At 49.4% G+C, this 18,635-nt stretch overlaps 5 protein-coding genes across 7 annotated transcripts; 1 reads left to right on the forward strand and 4 right to left on the reverse strand.

Annotated features, from left to right (window-relative positions):
• Positions 1-32: 32 nt before the first annotated feature.
• Positions 33-732, reverse strand: LOC311215765 (dynein light chain 1, cytoplasmic-like). The gene is made up of 2 exons (XM_084297096.1): positions 532-732; positions 33-376 (listed from the first exon to the last, which is right to left on the reverse strand). The coding sequence occupies exons 1-2, from the start codon at positions 661-663 to the stop codon at positions 239-241; spliced, it is 270 nt and encodes an 89-aa protein (XP_084153222.1). The 5' UTR covers positions 664-732; the 3' UTR covers positions 33-238.
• A 564-nt stretch (positions 733-1,296) lies between these two features.
• On the reverse strand, positions 1,297-2,819 carry LOC311215766 (dynein light chain LC6, flagellar outer arm-like; the record flags this gene model as incomplete). The annotated part of the gene is made up of 2 exons (XM_084297097.1): positions 1,297-1,434; positions 2,688-2,819. The coding sequence occupies 2 exons, from the start codon at positions 2,817-2,819 to the stop codon at positions 1,297-1,299; spliced, it is 270 nt and encodes an 89-aa protein (XP_084153223.1).
• Positions 2,820-3,132: 313 nt separating this feature from the next.
• LOC311215747 (dynein light chain 1, cytoplasmic) lies at positions 3,133-6,530 on the reverse strand. Of its 3 annotated transcripts, none has more exons than XM_084297073.1 (3): positions 6,425-6,530; positions 5,048-5,185; positions 3,133-3,737 (listed from the first exon to the last, which is right to left on the reverse strand). In XM_084297073.1, the coding sequence occupies exons 2-3, from the start codon at positions 5,177-5,179 to the stop codon at positions 3,600-3,602; spliced, it is 270 nt and encodes an 89-aa protein (XP_084153199.1). In that variant the 5' UTR covers positions 5,180-5,185; positions 6,425-6,530; the 3' UTR covers positions 3,133-3,599. The 3 variants fall into 3 exon arrangements, with proteins under 3 accessions (XP_084153199.1, XP_084153200.1, XP_084153198.1); XM_084297074.1 differs by lacking the exon at positions 6,425-6,530 and adding an exon at positions 5,727-5,782; XM_084297072.1 differs by lacking the exon at positions 6,425-6,530 and adding an exon at positions 5,646-5,775.
• Positions 6,531-6,749: 219 nt separating this feature from the next.
• On the forward strand, positions 6,750-15,308 carry COQ5 (coenzyme Q5, methyltransferase). Its single transcript, XM_084297071.1, has 7 exons — positions 6,750-6,952; positions 7,368-7,517; positions 7,996-8,220; positions 12,207-12,313; positions 13,949-14,037; positions 14,245-14,356; positions 14,471-15,308. Exons 1-7 carry the CDS (start codon positions 6,799-6,801, stop codon positions 14,570-14,572), a joined length of 939 nt encoding a protein of 312 aa, XP_084153197.1. The 5' UTR covers positions 6,750-6,798; the 3' UTR covers positions 14,573-15,308.
• A 467-nt stretch (positions 15,309-15,775) lies between these two features.
• LOC311216064 (dynein light chain 1, cytoplasmic-like) lies at positions 15,776-17,194 on the reverse strand. Its single transcript, XM_084297594.1, has 2 exons — positions 16,999-17,194; positions 15,776-16,153 (listed from the first exon to the last, which is right to left on the reverse strand). The coding sequence occupies exons 1-2, from the start codon at positions 17,128-17,130 to the stop codon at positions 16,016-16,018; spliced, it is 270 nt and encodes an 89-aa protein (XP_084153720.1). The 5' UTR covers positions 17,131-17,194; the 3' UTR covers positions 15,776-16,015.
• Between the last annotated feature and the right edge of the window lie 1,441 nt (positions 17,195-18,635).

The raw sequence follows: 18,635 nt of genomic DNA on the forward strand, positions 1-18,635 counted from the left end.
CAGAACAACATTTTTTATTGGCAAATAAGCTGGCTGTGGAAAAAAAAGTTAACACAAGGAATGGTTATTTTTGCTATCCTCCCCTCAGATACAATAAGAAAACCCATCACCCCAGCAAAATCCCTGCTGTCACCCCTGAAGCCCAAGATCTGCTTCCTCGGTAAGGCCGCAGGCGCCAGGCTCTGGGTCAGCACGCAGCTGGGTTACGAGAGGACAGCCGGGGGAGCAGTCCGCGGCTCTAGCCGCACTTGAAGAGCAGCACAGCGAGGTGACCCAGGTAGACGAAGATGAAGTGATTGGTCTCGTGAGTGACACAGCTGGAAAAATCCCTGCCCACAACGCAGTGCCACGTGGGGTTGTATTTCCTGTCAAACTCCTGCGGGAGAGACCGCTGGGGAGCGCAGGGAAGGGCTGGAAGGGGTCGTGAAGGAAAAAGGGGAGGGAGGACGCCGAGAAGCAGGCCCGCGGGGCACACGAGGGACTCACAGCCCCCCCCGGGGGTCAGGCAGGGCGCCGGGGCCGGCCGTTTACCCTCTTGATGCGCGCCGCCACGTCGAACTCCACGCCCTGCTCCTCCAGGGAGCGCAGGGCGCACTGCACGGCCTGCTGCTGCATCTCCTCCGCCATGTCCGTGTCCTTGATCACCGCCTTCTGCTCGCCCATGGCCCCTGCGCGCCCGACACCGACCCCGGTCACGGGAGGGCCCCCTCAGGGCCGGCCGGCCGCAGCCGCCTCCCCCTGCGCCCCGCACCTCGCCCCCGCCGCCGCCCGTTTAACGGTCCCGCTCGCGCCGCTCCCGCCTCCTTATAGCCCTAGCCCCGCCCCCTCCCTCACCGCCCGCCAGCTATTGGTCGACACCGCCGCCGCTCCGCGCGCTCATTGGCTACGGCGGACACCCGGCAGTGGGGCCGTTCCAGCCGGGCACGCCCCCCACGCGTCGCCATGGCAACGGGGCCGGGCCGGGCCGTAGCGCCCCCTGCAGCAGGGGCTGGGGGCGGCACTCAGGGGGCCCGAGGGGGGCAAACTTCGCTAGGAAATGAAAGAAAATAGCCCTAAAGATCTTAAAATAGCCCTAAAGCTCTTAAGATGGCCCTAAAGTTCTTAAAACAGCCCTAAAGCTCCTAAAACACATAACGTTTTTATTAGCTGAGAAGCTCACTCTGGAAAGAAAATAAATACAAAGGCCTTTGGGGGCTGTTTTTCCCCTAAACGCAGCAAAACCAGCAGGGATGGCCCCGCATCACCCGTGCCCAGGTCTCTGTTCAGTGAGGTGCGGCTCCGCGAGCAGCCCGTGGCTCAGCCGGCTTTGAAGAGGAGCACGTTGAGGCCGCGCACGAGGAAGAATATGAAGTGCTTGGTCTCGTGGGACACGTAGCTGCCGAACTTCCTCCCCACAACGCAGTGCCACGTGGGGCTGTACCTCTTCTCGAACTCCTGCAGGAAAGACCGCTAGGAATTGTCTCCACCTCACAAATCTCACTTTTGGAAAGGAGTCTCAGAAGCAGCAGGAGCTGTTAAGGTTGTTACTGGCCTCTCACAGCTCGCTGGCTGCTTGGACAAAAGAAACAAATAAAAAATACCTCAGCACGTCCTAGCTGAGCAGGGGTAACCTCAGGGATTTCCCCAAAAATGTCAAACCACGACCTCACACTACACCTGTTAAGTTTCAGGTCATGCAGTTATGTTCTGCCATTGTCCCATCACACTCTGGAGCCTGCCACAGTTAATATATATATGTATATATTCATACAGGTCTATTAAAGGCAGAACATTCCGGTCGGCAATCATACGCTGTCATATCCAACAGCTCTCAAACGCGGAAACTCCGTGGGAGCACGCAAGCATTTCTGTCAGGTATTGCAACCTTGGTTAAGCGCTCTCCTCAGGTTCCAACCAGGAGCCACGTGGAAAATCTGACAAACCGTGAACCAACCCCTCTGATCTGCACTAACAAAGATCGTATTTCTTGCAAATTGAAAAAAAAATCACTGGTAGCTCTGTTAGGATGGCAGAAAGGAAGACGTCCCCAACAGATGTGTCAGCACTATTTAGTTGAAAGAGCTTCCAACAGGTGTACCGCTCAGATCCAGCAAACCCTTAGATGTCTCCATTTGGTAAAGCCAAAACCGTATCAGAAATAGATCTGCGCAGGCATCATTCTCTTTCACACACACCTAACAGTGCCCTCAGACTCGGGTTTTTAGCAGAAGTCAGCACACAGAAAGGGGGCACAAATACAAAAAGTTTTGCAGAAAAATACCTTTTAACTGCAAATTTTGAACCAGCTAGTCAGTCCTGCACAACTACTACAGAAACAGGAGCAGAACCCTAAGACCCACTTGAACAAAATTTAAGTGATAGGTGAAAACGGTTGAGAAAGCTCCAGCGGATTTAAATGCACAACCAACTGGTTTCTACCAACCAGCTGTGGGACAGGTCAGACTCTCTCCTGTCTCCCCTGGGCACCAAGCTGGTGAACCAAAGCTTAAAATGAAGGCATTGCAAAAGAGAAGGGGCAGAACCAGGAATGGGACGTGTAGGGCTGGGGGAACTGCGGGAAGTGAGCCCACAGCCCCACGTATCTCGTGTGAATGGAACTGGCTTTTCCAGACAGCGTGCCAACAGCCACCCGCTGGGCTCCTGCTGCCCACACAGCGCTGCACGGGCAGCCAGCAGCAGACATTTACCCTCTTGATCAGGGCGGCGATTTCCCTCTCCAGGCTGTACTTCTCTATGGCCAGCACGGCGCACTCCACGGCCTGCTGCTGCATCTCCTCGGGCATGTCCGTGTCCTTGATCACCGCCTTCTGCTCCCCCATGGCCCCTAACACCTCACAGAGCAGCCGGACGCCCAGCTGGGCGCCCCGAGCCGGGCCCCGCAGCACTCCCCGGCCCCTCAGTGCCCCGCAGCAGCCCGAGGCCCGCCCCCGCCCGTTGAACGGCGCCGCCCCCCGGGCAGCACCAACGGCAGCGCCCCGTAATGGCGGCGCAGCGGCGGCCGGGACCCGGATGGAGCAGGGCGCGGGGCACGCTGGGAGTTGTAGTTCCCTCCCCCCCCCCCCCATCCCGGCAGGGGCCAGGCCGCTCCCAGCCCTCCCGGCGGGTCCCGAAATAAGGAGCTGGCAGCTGGGGTGGGGCTTGGCGTTTATTTTCCAAATCAAATCTCCAAGAGGCATCAGCAGAAAAAGAAACAGCTCAGGCTCTGTGACAGCATAGCCGTGGTTTTTAGTAAATCCAGCAACACAAGAAAATAAAAATAGGAGATGTTTGGAACAGGGAGAACAAAACACCATCAGTACTCACAGCACGAGCAGAAATGAGGCAACACTGCATGAGGCTAGAGAACTCCTGAAGGCCAAACTCCTCCAACAGCCCTACTAGCAAAGATGAAGCCTTTTAGAAAAAAATAAATACAAGGAAGACTTTTTTTTGGTATTTTTCCTTTTTATATCCACAATGTAACACCTTCTGCTACAGCACAGTCCCTGCCATTGCCCTTGAAGACCAAGGTCTGCTTCCTCGGGAAGGCCAAAGTAACCAGTCATAGGAGCCAGCGCAGTCCTGTAACGAGACGCAAGTGTCAGGAGGAGTCCCCGGAGCTAACCAGACTTGAAAAGAAGAATAGCAACTTGGCCGAGGTAGAAGTAGATGAAGTGCTTGGTCTCATGAGTCACGTAGCTGCCAAAGTTCCTTCCCACGATGCAGTGCCAAGTGGGATTGTATTTCTTGTCGAATTCCTGCAAAATAGATCACTCGGAATTAAGAACTCTTCTGAACAGGTATTCACTTGGAGAAAGGCAATTAGAGGAAGAGCAGATGCTCTTAAATACTAGGATTATCTTATTTACAACTTATTCACCTGCTGCTTAGTCAGACAAAACACCCTTCCCCACCCCCCCCCCATGCTCCCTATCAAATCAGGAATAAGCTCAAAATATTTCCTTTGCTCAGGGAAAGTAGTATTTCTCCCCCCATAACACATAACCATAATCTGGAACCATAACCCCGAGTAAAAGCCTCGCCACTCGTTTTGTATCTGTGGGGATTAAGCCATTATCTCGGCTTCATTGTTCCTCTGCAACATGGGTGCTACAGGGACTGAGGGGCAGCTACAGGAAAACTCTGCTACAAGCTGTCGTACCACTGCTATGAGCAAATCTCCATGACATGTTCACACACATCAGGCAAACTTCTCCAGAAGCTTCCAGTAGCTGCCACAGAAAGTACCTGGCACACAGCAGGCTAAACTCCCTCTTTGCTATCTTAGATATTTCCTGCATCTGGGAAAAAAAAAGTGCTTCTCTGTACTATGGGAACAGCAAAACAAGTTTTCTGTGATGAGAACAGCCATTCTGCTTAGCTGAGTTACTTTTAAGATTGCTTTTCCACAAAAATCAGTTTAGCTTCCACTGAGATTACTCCATTTCTCCATTAATCTGAATTGATGAAAGAAATATAATCAGAACTAGATCTTTCCCCACCTTCTATTTTTTAGTGTAGGATTAACAGACTTTTCCAACAGAAAAAACACCTCAGTGGCTGATATATATATTTTTTGCTTTGGTCACTACATAAAGAAAGACGTGAGTACAGTAGACTTGCCAAAAAGAATGTTTCCCTGCAATTTTTGTTTCCCAGGTACAGAACTGAACAGATCCTGAAGATTAAGTTCAATACAACTGAAATCAAGAACTATGTAAAACAGGCTTTCTCTCAGAGAAAAGCTATAGGAGAGCTCAATAGGGCCAGTGTTTTGTCCTGGCAGATCAGTCACAGGGACAGGTCAGCTGCCACTTTTTTGTTAACCTGGACAGGGAGATAATGGAGGAAAACGCTTAAGTGGAAAGTTTTGCAAGGGGAGAGCAGAAGGACCACAAAAATCCATGCAAAGGGTGGGGAAAGGAACATAAGGACACCAGCCTACAGGGAAAGCCCAACTTGATTATCTAGTATCTCTGGAACTTGTTTCTCTAGAGCTACTTGCCTAGCAACGTTCGCCTGCCTGACTTTTCATGCACACAAGCACGCCCCACAACCAGACCCTCACCTTCTTTATGTGCGCAGCAATATCCTTCTCGATGTTGTACTTCTCCAGGGCCTGAGTGGCACACTCCACAGCATCTTGCTGCATCTCCTCCGACATATCAGCATTCTTGATCACTGCCTTTCGGTCACTCATGATTGCCTGAATCGAGGCGAAGACCGAAATTCAAAGTTACAGGCGCAGCCACCTGCCGAGCAATCTCCCAGGGTACCACCACCGCTCCCCAGGGCTTCCCGCAGCGCCCAGCTCAGCACCCGGCCATACCACGCCGCTTGCAGCGCAGCAGCCCCGCAGGGCGGCTCAGGGGCAGGGCACAGCCCCACTCGCAGCCGCCTCAGCTCAGCGCCTGCTCCGAGGAGCCTCAGCCCCGAGCAAGGGGAGCGTAGCCGTGTCCTTCCCAGCCCTTCCCGATCCCCCCCAGCCCCGCTCCGCCTCAGGCCGGGAGCCACCGGGAGGGGGCGCAGCCCCCTCAGCCGCTCCCCGCATCCCCCCGGGGACCACGGGAAGGGGCGAGCCGCGCCCCGCCCGCCCCCCCTCAGCCTTCCCGGTACCGGTCGAGCCCCAGCCCCTCAGGGCTCTGCTCCCCACGCCCTTCCCTCACCGTTCGCGGTCGCAGAGCAGGTGCAGCCCCAGTAGAGCAGCGCGCAGCGGGCGGGCGGGGATGTGGGGGGCGGACACGCACCTCAGGGGCTCCGCTCGCGCCGCCGCCGCGCCGGTTTAACCGACCCGCGCGCGCCGCACCCGCCTCCCTCAGCCGCCAGCCCCGCCCTCTCCGCGCCGGCCGCCGGCTATTGGTTACCCCCGGCGCCGCTCCGCGCGCTCATTGGCCGGGAACGCGCTGTCTCGCAGCGCTTTCTCTCTGCGCTTTCTTTCAGCCCGGCATGCTTTGCGGCCGTTGCCATAGCGATGAGCGGCGCCGTGCGGACGCCGGGCTCGGCGCTCCCGGGGCTCCCGTGGGGCCGGCCCGGGGCACGGCGTGTCCGTGGGGCCGCGCTCGTGGGCAGGCCGGGAATGGGGGCGCTCAGGTGCCCCGCAGCCTCCGCTCGGCCTCCTCTTTCCCCCCCCGTCATGGCTGAGCCGCCCCAACCGGCGCGTCCGTGCGGCCGGTCCGTGAAGGCAGCGTGCGAGGCCCCCCCGGTAACTCCTCCGGTAGGCACCGCTCGTGGCTCCCCCTGCCCGAGGCACCGAAAGGATAACGTGTGGTGCTGTGCGGGTACCGTGCTGTGAAGAACACGGGGTGAAAACGGGGAGGTTTGGCCCAATTCCGCCCGCAGGACGCGAGGAGGCCCCGGGGGTGTGAGGGCGGAGGGCGGCGGCTGGAGCCCAGCCCGTGCTGGGGGAGCGCAGCTCCGGGCCCGCTCCTCGGTGCCGTGACCTCACCTCCCGGCGTGACGCATGGCTCAGAAACTCCGCATCCGTTCAGTAACTCCGTATCTATTCAGTTCAAAGGCTCCCGGGTGACTCCCATGTACAAGCAGGGCGTTCGCTGCACAAAAAAAAAAAAATCTCAGCAGACGATTCCCCAAATTGTGCTAAATTCCCCACGGGGAACCAAGACCCCTCCCGCTAAAGTTCCTGAGGGGGAACCAAAACCCCTCCCGCGTCCCCTCGGCCCCGGGGACCGACAAACACCCGGCGTGCCTGGCCCTGGGGGGGTTCACGGGTGAAATTAAAAAACCTCCGGAGCTCGGCAGGGCCGCGGGACGCTGGGGACACCGGGCCCGGTGGGGCTGGGCCGGGTCGCGCCCTTCAAAATGGCGGCGGCGGGGCTGGGCCCGGCCCGGCTGCTCCTCGCCCGCAGCCCCGGGGCTCTGCGGGCGCTCCTCGGCCTCGCCCGGGGCCTCGCCGCCGGGCCCCAGACGCATTTCGGCTTCCAGAACGTATCGGAGGAGGAGAGGAGGGAGAAAAGTGAGGGGGCCGGGGGCTCGCTGCGGCGGGGCCCGGGGGGAGCCGGCCGAGGCTCCCGGTGCGCGTCGGTTGTGGGGGTGAAGGGGCTCCCGGAGGGGTGGTGGGGCCGGGTGTTTGCTTTGAGACGTTACCGGGAGCCTCGGTAAACCCCATCTGCCTTGTCCCAGCTCGATCCTTCCCCCCAGAGTTCCGGGAGGGTTACGGGAAGAGGCTGTGTTTCTCCAAAGACAGCTTTGTCAGGCAGCAAGGTCAATGGGATTGTGTCGTTTTTCTGGTGCAAGGAGTTTTCAAGTGATCTTTCTCAGTTCCACATGGTGGCAGACCTCCACCAGGCAAAAAAAAAAAAAGGACACTTTCTTTCCACTGGAGCGTTTTTAATTAAACTGCATCTCCTTCTTATGTTCTTTCTTTACAGTTTATCAGGTCTTTGAAAATGTGGCCGAGAAATATGACGTAATGAATGATTCAATGACTCTGGGGATTCATCGGGTGTGGAAGGATATCCTCGTGCATAAAATGAATCCTTCCCCAGGAACGCTTCTTGTTGATGTTGCTGGAGGAACAGGTAAATAATTTGGGTGAGTGCCACATGACCACACCACGCTATCTTTGAACTGATTGAGATTGCTCAGACTTGAGTTGCCTAACCTTTTTTTTTTTTTTTTTTTTTGCCTTAGTTTCCCTGTCTTTAAAACCAGTAAAACATCTATCTGATTTACTACAATACTATAGCAGATTTACAGTGAAGAGAGGTTGAGAGCTAACTTATTTGTGTTCTGAAATATCTTACTCCAAGGCTCTGAAATCATTACAGTAATGCCATAGCATGCTGTTAAAAACTACTTCCTTTTGCAGAAAGTTTGCTTTTAATATATTTAATTTTTTTCCTGTTTGCTTTTAATATATTCCCTTTACTTATATACTTACTGTACAATATGTAAGTTTGATGTTCAGAGCTTTATGTTCCAATTTCCTGCAGTTTTAGTACTTTCATGTTCAGGAAACATTCTGGAACATTTATCTTTCTTTTAAAACAAATGCAGGTGACATTGCCTTTCGATTTATTAATTATGTTCGCTCTGTACGAGAACGTCAACTCCAACAGAAGCTTAAGCGCCATCAGAATTTGTCGTGGCAAGAAATCTCTAAGAGTTACGAGGAAGAAAGAGTTAAGCCACTAGGGGATTCCCAAGTTGTGGTCTGTGACATTAACAAAGAAATGTTAAAAGTTGGGAAGCAAAGAGCACAGCATCTTGGGTACTCTGAAGGTAAGTCGTGCATTTTACCATTTCAGTAATGTGCTAGATAGCAAGAATGTGATGTGTAATGGCCACGAGGCAATCACCACTTCAGGATTACAGCATGAAGTATATAGCCCTGGTATATGCCAAAGCTGTGCTTTCATATTTGTCAAGGCAAAATCACTTTTCCAGTGAGACACACGTAGTATGAAGTTCAAATATACAGCGATCCTCTTGAGCTTTTAGGAATACAGGCATGGAAGTGTTCGTGAGGTCTGATATCCAGCAATTGGATATTCAAAACTGGCCAAATAGCCTAAGCCTACTCTTTATATTTGTGCAAACTAATCAGATTTTATTAAGGCAGATAATACAGCAGAGCTCAGCCTTAGAACAGTTGCACTAAAGTTCTGAGAATTAAGGCAGCAAATAAAAAATGCAAGAATGGTAGTGTATTGTAAACCTACAAAACTTAGCACGTTCTCTAACTGTGGAAATAATAGTCAGAGAAACTGAATTATATTAAATGTTAGTTTGCAGGTCAATGGATTAATTTACTGTTACCTAGAATTTGTTGTGGACCACACCAATGCTGACTTAGCCTGATTTTAAGATGTAAGGTATACTAAAAGAAGTCCTGCTTTTGTGGTTCAGCATTTGTATGATAGTAGTTTATTTTGTCAATTAGGGCTATTTACCAAATATATTAGCAAAGTAAAGTATACAGGACATCCTCAAACTTGTTTTCCTGGGTAGCCACCATGAGGAATGCCCTGGGCAGCCTCTGCGTATGTGCTGTGAGATGTCCCGTGTGTTCCACTGTGCTCTGCTCCCACACCCCCCTCACCACTCTACTCACAGCTGCGGCCAGTGACCCACCTTGCACTTACCTCTTGTTGGCAGCTCCTGGTGCAAGGGGTGTGTGTGCGTGTGGAGCAGACAGGGCCTTGCAAGAAAGGTCTTCCAGGCAGATAGAAGTGAAGTTCTTGCCTGGAAATTACATAGGCTGAAGTACGTAAAACAAAGCTCAGCAGCGAAAGGGGCTGACAGAAAAGCTGCTGACGCAGGTTCTCTCAGCTGCTCTGGCTCTCAGCTGGTGGGTTACTTCAGGCCGTTGCCTGCCTGCCTCCCCCTCTTCTCTTGGCATAGTAAACTCATTGTAAAAGCATCGGTTCTTCCAACTCTGGCAGGCTGCATGTATCATGCTTCTCTGAGCAGCTTGCAAGCCTGTCCAGAGCTCATTATGCAGTATAGTTTGGGAACACCTCAACTGTACCAACACTGTAAGTATAAGTGCTTCGTGGCTATAGCGTAGGATCTGAAATAAAGCTTGATACTGCCTCCCAGCCACTATAAAAAAAAAGCATTTTGTTCAGTTGGCTTCAATTTTCAGGTATTTTTGTGACATATCAAGTTCTCAAAATACATACATCTAGTTTCTAATTTTCTTTCTCTGTACAATGTAGTTGTTGAGGCTTAATTGCCATCCTGTTGCCTGGGTAGCCTTCTTCCCTGCTGCGCCACAATTCTGATTTCTTACCTCTTCTTCTCCCTCGTTCAGCACATACCCATTGAGTATGTCCTGACTGCTGTTCTTCATGTGATTTCTCTCTGTCTTAGTAAATTCACTTCCGAGTTTGTTTACATGCTGATCGGCTGAGGTCTGAAATTTATTTTCCTTAAAGTTGCAAGGGGCTTGGTTTTCTCTTACTGTTTCCCAGTGCGTACATTTCTATGTATTTGTTAGCCAGCAATGGGGGCTGTGCACACTGAAAAGAAGCACATGTGCTGCACAGTTGCTGATCGTGCATTTTGTCCAGCAGGAGTGGTAGGGTGTGCTGCGTGTGCCTCGGCTCCTCGCTTAACACAGAGTCACAGAATCATCTAGGCCGGAAGAGACCTCCAAAATCTGAGTCCAACCTCTGACCTACCACTAACCAGTCCTCCCCTAAACCACATCACTGAGCTCTACATCTAAATGGCTTTTAAAGCCCTCCAGGGATGGTGACTCCACCACTTCCCTAGGCAGCCCATTCCAATGCCTCACAGCCCTCTCAGGAAAGAAGTTCTTCCTAACATCCAACCTAAAACTCCCCCGGTGCAACTTTAGCCCATTCCCCCTCGTCCTGTCACCAGGCACGTGGGAGAACAGACCAACCCCCACCTAACTACAGCCTCCTTTAAGGTATCTGTAGAGAGCAATAAGGTCGCCCCTGAGCCTCCTCTTCTCCAGGCTGAACAAGCCCAGCTCCCTCAGCCGCTCCTCGTAGGACTTGTTCTCCAGGCCCCTCACGAGCTTCGTCGCCCTTCTCTGCACCCGCTCAAGCACCTCGATGTCCTTCTTGTAGCGAGGGGCCCAAAACTGAACACAGTACTCGAGGTGCGGCCTCACCAGAGCTGACTACAGGGGGACGATCACCTCCCTCGCCCTGCTGGTGACGCTGTTCCTGATACAAGCCAGGATGCCATTGGCCTTCTTGGCCACCTGAGCACACTGCTGGCTCATATTCAGCCGACTATCCACCATCACTCCCAGGTCCTTCTCCGCCTGGCAGCTCTCCAACCATTCCTCTCCCAGCCCATAGCTCTGCTTGGGGTTATTGCGCCCCAGGTGCAGGACCCGGCACTTGGCCTTGTTGAACTTCATGCAGTTGACCTCAGCCCATCGGTGCAGCCTATCCAGATCCTCCTGCAGAGCTTTCCTACCCTCAAGCAGATCGACACATGCACCTAACTTGGTGTCATCTGCGAACTTACTGAGGGTGCACTCGATGCCCTCGTCCAGATCATCGATAAAGATATTAAAGAGGACCGGCCCCAGTACCAAGCCCTGGGGGACGCCACTAGTGACTGGCCTCCAGCTGGATTTGACTCCATTCACCATGACTCTGGGCCCGGCTATCTAGATGGGATTTTAACCCAACAAACCCATGGCCAGTCCAAGCCACGAGCAGCCAGTTTCTTGAGGAGAATGTTGTAGGGAATGGTGTCAAAGGCCTTACTGAAGTCAAGGTAGAGCACAATACCAACAGCCCTTTCATCTATCCCCTTACAAACTTCTGGCCTGTGATTTCACAACAGTGTATTCTGAGGGGTAGTTTTCCTGTTGCTCAGAACCTTTTCTTGGTACTCTCTTCTCAGAGGTCTATTTAAACTGCCTAGGTTTAAATAAGACTAATAATTACTGCTTTGATAATGTTGTATGCATCGTTTTATACTACACTTTCTACAACTGTATCTACTTTGTAAAAATGAAATTTGAATGCCTCCTGGCAGCAGCTGAGGTTTTCTGTTGTTTTGTTCTCCATGCCTTTTTCTAGCATACTGCTCTTTGAACTGTTGCTTGCCATTGCAGAAAACTCCTGTTTTTCTTTCTGTTAGGATATTTTCTTCTGCATCAGGGTCACCAAAAAGTGACCTTAAGAACTATTTATTCTAAACTTAGTAGTTTTACTTTGGCACAAATAGCTTGGACAAGCCTAACACTGCACAGATAGACGTGGCCATGATCCGTTGGTGTTTGGGAAACAGCACAGCTGCAACAGGATCATGTGCTGATGGAGGAGTGTGGCTTTTCATGTTCTTCAATCATGGAAACTTTCTACCTACATTTCTTCGGTGTTTTATATCTTTTTGCATGGTAAGATTAGTCGCTGTCGGTAGTCGCTGTTTGAGTAGAGAGTCTCCTCTTGCAGCTTTGCAACAGCCAGCAGCCAGTTTGTGTGGCTTTCCGCTACAATTAAAGACTGGGGTGAAATCTTGGTGGCAGACCAAGGCACTGTGCACACAGCATGCACGTGTGCAGAGGGATGTTTTGGCAGATCTGTTGCAATACAGGGCACTGAAATATTTGTAAGTATAGACCAAAGTGTTTTTTCCTCCATCAAAAATGAATCACTGCTTTTAAATATTTATTAATAAATATTTCCTTCTGGAATAAAGAAGTTCTAGTCTTTTTGGACCAGCATTTATATAAGGCCTGTTCAATACTGTGTCCTTGGCTTTCATTACAGGCTTGTCCTGGGTGCTTGGCAATGCTGAAGAGCTGCCCTTTGATGACGATAAATTTGATGTTTACACAATTGCCTTTGGAATACGAAATGTAACTCGTATTGATTTGGTAAGTTGCTATAGTGTGTGCTGGCACAGGGTCTTTACAATCCATCTGATCCTTTTTCTTCTAGCAGAGGAAGCCTAATCTTTGGATAAAGAAACATCTTTGTCTACTCCCAAGACATTTAAAATAAGTGGCACATATTGTGCAGCATGTTTGAATGAAGAATGCGATTAAATGCTCCACCTTTGTCATAAAAGTTAGATTTATACTGGTTGCACCCAATCTTTCCAGCTTGGCAAGCCACACAATCTCTTCCCAAGGCAAAAAGGGCTGAATGCTGCATTCCCTGTCTTTTAACCTGTGATATTACAGGACCTACACACGGACAGTGCAGTCAGTCTGCCTGTCCCAAATCTTCCTGAAGCACTTGACCTACATCCCACCTGCAGTGGGTCGATGCTTTCTGCCTCATTCTATTTACCTGCCTGAGCCAGCAGAGCTTCCAGAGAAGAAAGTGGGGAGCAGCTGGCTGCTGCCACCACTGCTGTCGAATTAATCTGTTCAGCCCCACTTAGTGCCTACACTGGCTGGTAGTATGGTTCCCCGTGAAGAATGAATGCGATTTTAATTAGGGAGAGTTCTCTCTGTTCTAAACAGTGTCAGTCCTTTGGGAACAACTAGCTGTCTTGTGGGTGAAGAAAGGGTAGATCACCTGTGTCTGGTTGGCTACTCTGTGTTTTGGAGGAGTGTGTTACAACCTTGGCAATGCTCCTTCCATGGGAGGTGTAGCATTTGTGTCCAAACCACCTTGAAATGTGTGTCTTTGAACTTCTTTAATGCAGATGGTCTTCCACGGTGCTTTATCTGCACCCTTCTGAAGCACAGGCTCTTGCCTTATAGCTCTTCAAGGGAACTGGATACAGAAGTCTGGTAGCATGGCTCCCTGGAGACTTGATGCAAAACACATTGAAGGTCCAATTCTTTTAGAGCTCTCGTCATGCATGTGTACTGTTTATATTTGATCCCTTAGGAACGTGACGCTTGAAGCCAAGCAGATGTAGAACCTGCAGAGGCTGTTGAACACAACTCTTTGTTCTAATATGGAAAAGCATAGTTGTCAACAGAACATTTCTAGTTGTTCTTGGCTGGTTTGTTTTGGATATAGGATGGAATTTTCTAAGTAGCTCTAAGTTTCTTTTCTTCCCTTTCCTTCCTCCCTGTTCTCACAAGCTGTTCTTCCAAAACCCAGGATCGTTTCTTCTTTGATCCTTTGATGTGCCTCACAATTGAATAAAGTCTTGTCTTTTGATTAGAAATATATTTATATCATGTCCTCTTTTCAGTTTCAGTTTCTTCTAGCTGAGTCACCTTTTCCTTTGGTCTGTAATTACAAGAACTGTGCTGGCAAACATTCATCAACTGAGAGCAGGGAAAAAGAGAATGAAAAATGCATCCCTAATATCATCACTTCAACATAAAGCATGGTATAAATCTATTTACCTAACACCAGGAGCATTATGTGTTTCGGTTTTGTTTTGGTTTTGATGGTCTTGGGATGCCTCTCTTCAAGTACACATTGGAGATCGCCAGTCAGGATTTTCTTTACTCCCTTCAGTTCATTACTGAGTTGTCATTTGGCATGACAGCAGACAGGTGCTGTTCTACAGAAACAAACTCATCACATCTGCTTTGTCTCAGGCACTTCAGGAGGCCTATCGTGTGCTGAAACCAGGAGGGAGATTTCTCTGCCTCGAATTTAGTCAAGTCAGCAACCCTCTCCTTTCCAGGTAGGAACATGGTGACGCCTTACGCCACGTCACAAGACTTGCTTGCACTCAGCCGGGGCAAGAGACAGAGACACTTTGCAGCCTTCTCATTGTGCACTTTAAAACCAAATTTGGACCTAGCATAGTGGCAAAGAGATCAACTCATATTGAAGATGCTTGGTTTTAAACTTGTTTGTATTAATCTGTGCATGATTTCTGTCTCTGCAGACTCTATGATCTCTACAGCTTCCAGGTTATCCCTGTTCTGGGAGAAATAATCGCTGGTGACTGGAAGTCTTACCAGTATCTTGTGGAGAGCATCCGACGCTTCCCCCCTCAGGTAAGACATTTCTCTGGATGCACTGATACATAAGACACGGTCCCACCAGAATCGTGGAGGCAGCTGGCTTATAGGCTTTCAGGTGGTTGTAATCATGGAACTATTATTTTTCAGGAGGAGCTGAAGGAAATGATAGAAGATGCAGGGTTTTTTAAAGTGGATTATCAGAATTTATCCTCTGGCATAGTTGCCATTCACTCAGGTTTCAAACTATGAGCCTACTGTGTAGCAAAACACAGGAAGTACAATTTTCCTGAGTAATCTGAAAGCTTGGAATTTTAACTCTATGAAGATAGAAGAGGAAAGCTTTAAGAGCTTGTGCAGCAGATACTTGCTCAGCAGACAGGCCCGGAAGAATGTCAGCAACCTGTTTCCCCTCGAGACCTGAGGATGAAGTGATTTCTGTGACTGGTTTTGTACACTTGCATTTGTTCAAGTGCACCACAAAGGACGTGGCCAGAACTGAGCATTACTAATTAATGGAGAAACTTCAGTTACACCTGATGTGGGTACAGAAACGGACTAAATAGTCTTCAGCTGAGATACCTCCTTTCTTGTACTCGGCCTCAAGGGGGCTGTCATAGTGGTGAGAAGTAACTTGGATTTATTAAACCTGTATTAAGCTGTCATTGTCTTTCAGTCATGTGGACTTTAAGGGGCTTTTCCATGATCCTTTTATTTCTTTCAAACAAATGGAAGGCTTACAAAATAAAACAGCTATGCATCAACTACTTCTAATTTAAGACAGTATTTTAATATTTTTAAAAGAAAGGAAACCCTTCTGAGGAATAGTAACTTAATAACTATTCTGGGATGCGATGATGTATGTTCACCTACATATCAAATCAGGTGAATATACGTTTCTTCTGTCAATGCTGCATGTAGAACATATCCATAAAAATACCACACGTTTGCTTCTGATCTTTAAACTATTGAACACTTGATCCTTCTGTCGCAGGATACATTAAAAAATAAGAAGAGTAAAAAAATATATTTTCTAGCTTTGAGTAGTTTGAGTTGTATTCTAAAGCGACAGCTGTGCAATAAAAAAGTGAAAACCCCTCTGTTTGAAGAGTGGGAAATAAAAGAACTGTTGTTTTTGCTCACCAGTTTTCCCCAAATCAGAAAAGCAACTTCTTCCCAACACAACGTAGCTGAACTCCAGAATTTGTACTGGAGGTTATACATACCAAAATGCTTATTGAGATTCAAAAAGCATTTTTTTCCTCATCTTCTCTCAGGAAAAAATCCCGTTGTTCTTCCTTACTGACTGACGGTGGATTCATAGATTAGCTCAGGATTCAGATGCTGTGGGTTTAGGGGAAAAATGGGGGTGGGGATGTTCCTTCCTTCACAGGGGAATAAAGAGATAATGCAAACACTAAGACAGCAGAAGGGTAGTAAGAGTCTTAAAGGACAAACTGTTCCAGTAGTTTTATTAGCAAAGAAGCTGTGTTTTGAAAGAAAATAAATACAAGGAAGACATTTTCATAGCCACAATGAAAATAACAGCTACTACAGCAAAATCCCTGACCATTAACAATACAACAAAGACCTGAAGATCGAGGTCTTTCCTTAGGAAGGCTGAAGGTAGCAGGCTGTTTGGGTTTAGTGTGCAGTCCTGTAACCAGACGCAAGTGTCAGGAGGAGTCCCCGGAGCTAACCAGACTTGAAAAGAAGAATAGCAACTTGGCCGAGGTAGAAGTAGATGAAGTGCTTGGTCTCATGAGTCACGTAGCTGCCGAAGTTCCTTCCCACGATGCAGTGCCAAGTGGGATTGTATTTCTTGTCGAATTCCTGCAGAAAATAGAACATGGAATTTAGCATTGCTTGTACTAACATTTATTTTGGCACTGATATGTAACTTGTTAGCAAGTATCCCTCTCTGAAGAAAGCAATTAAGGAGCAGCATATGCTCCTAAGTGCAAGGATCATCTGTTGTCTTAGTACATTCTGTTGCTTACCAAGAAAAAAAAAAAGCTTCCTAACAAAGCAGGAATAACTTCAAAATGTATACGTTCAGGGAAAAAAAACTTTTCTGCAGAAGTCATACCATGATTTTAAATGGTAACTTTAAAGAACTTTGTTCTAAAGCTATAGAAATTAAGCCATTAATTTATCTTCACTAGCTAATTCTTAATGAGGATGCTGAAAGGACTCTTAATGGAAAATTCTCTGTTGCATCCTTAATCTCATGTCATGAGAATATTCCTTCTACACATCATACTTGGAGACTGCTCTGAGTTTCAGATAAACTCGTAGCTACAAGGCTTGTATGAATAGAAGCTTACAGCCAGTGCCTGTGTATTGTGGAGTCCACCAGCCCCAAGACGAAGAGACTTCTTGTGAGAACATGCAAGAGTCTGCTCATCTCCATCTTGCAGCTCGAACCTACAGCTCAATCTGGCTCCAAGTACGAACCGGAGAAGAACTGACAAACAGTAAGTGCCGAACCATCTGTTCTGCATTAGCACGAACAGTTTGTCTCAAATGTGGTGGGAAGGGGACAAAAAAGAAAGTTACGAGGTCAGCAAGGCAGCGCTGCTGCCCCAGATGGGTCCCGGGGCCAGCTCAGCCCCTCGCCCAGCTGCGCTGCCCCTGCCCGGCTCCTCCCGCCGTCGGGGCCGTGACCCGGGGCTCACCTTCTTGATGTGCGCGGCGATGTCCTTCTCGATGTTGTACTTCTCCAGCGCCTGCGTGGCACACTCCACCGAGTCCTGCTGCATCTCCTCCGACATGTCCGCGTTCTTGATCACCGCCTTTCGCTCGCCCATGGCTGCCTGCGGGGAGCGAAGCCCGGCCCGGCGTTCCGGCAGCAGCAGTCCCACGCACTCCCGGCCCGGCCCCCGCCGAGCTCTGCGGGTGCTCCCCGCGGGCCGCCCCTGGACCTGCCCCCGGGCCCGCCCCCTCCACGCCCCCCCACCGATCATTGGGCGTCGCCACCGCTCTCCCGAGCTGTCATTGGCTGCTCCAGCAGGGTTTTGCCCTTGCGTTTTCTTTCGGCCCGGCATGCTCCGTGCCTGCGGCCGTTGCCATGGCGACGGGGAGCAGCGGGCCCGGCCCTGAGGGGTGGCAGGGGGGTCCTAGCCGTGTGCGCCAAAACTGCTGAGCCACGGCACAAAACACCTCTTCTGTAAAACAAGCTCAGCCTTCCGCACGTCTAAATGTGTCCTAGTTTCTGTAAAAAGTTTAAATATGTCCCAGTTTCTGTAAAACGCCTTCCTGCAGCTGATGCGTGGCCCCCAAGGCCATTTTGTTACTCGCCACAGCCCAGGCTGCAGCAACACAGAACTTTGCAGAATTTCCCCTCACACTCTGCAACAGGCCTGCTGCCTCCCCGTGAGCCGACATCCCTCCCCTGAGATGCCTCTTGCTGAGGGGAAAGCCTGCCCAAGTCACAGGGACATGCTCCATAGCTTATCAGTCATGCTTGATCAGTTTTCCTATCAATATATCTCTCTTCAGTTTGTCACCGTCTTTCAGACCAAGTGATCTCTGACAAAAATCTTTTACCCCTATTTACTGTGATCAAGTGAGCTCTAAACTTTGTTCCTTTATTGAACTGAACCCATCAGACTTAAGTGTCATTCGAGGCACCTTTTGCAGACCTCAGAATTTCTGCAACTCTTGCCTTTTTTTTTTTTTTTTTCCCTAATGAAGCAAGATGTTTGGGGAGATCCACAGTGCTCTGTTTTGTTAGTTTCACTCTCCCTGGGGCACTTTCTGCTTATACTCTCAGCAGCAGCTACAAAATTGCTGTTGAGTGTTGCACAGCTGGTGATCTGTTAATAACAGGACTCTGAGCTTTTGTCTATAGCAAACAGCACAGCAGGACTTACAAGAGGTTTTAAAAGGTTGGTTGGTGGGACTGACATTTACTTGTAGAAATAAACTCCAGAAAAGTCATCCACCTCACTGAAAATGAAAATACTTTTCATGTTACTGCAGTATAGTTACCTGCTCAGTGTCACTCATAGCAAAAGTAGCATAACTGCAAGAAACCTTTTGCATTTTCAAGCTCTGAGGCAACCTCGGAAGAATATACTCTCCCCCAAAGTATTAAAACTGGATAATGTAGTACTTTTGCCATTCTGTAGTATCTCAGAAATAGCTTTTGGCTTTAGCAGCCAGGTTTTAGCATTACAATTAGAAGAGATATAATTCACAGCTTTGTTTTCTATACCACCATCATCAGAGTGTGTTAGGAACAACTTTGAAAGTTATGAAATTAAAAGAACTTATCTGATTTAATGCAGCAGGTGAAAGGGTATAAGAAACC

The sequence above is a fragment of the Netta rufina genome (genome assembly GCF_964035555.1).
Source record: "Netta rufina genome assembly, chromosome: 17".
In the NCBI taxonomy this organism is placed as follows: Eukaryota; Metazoa; Chordata; class Aves; order Anseriformes; family Anatidae; genus Netta; species Netta rufina.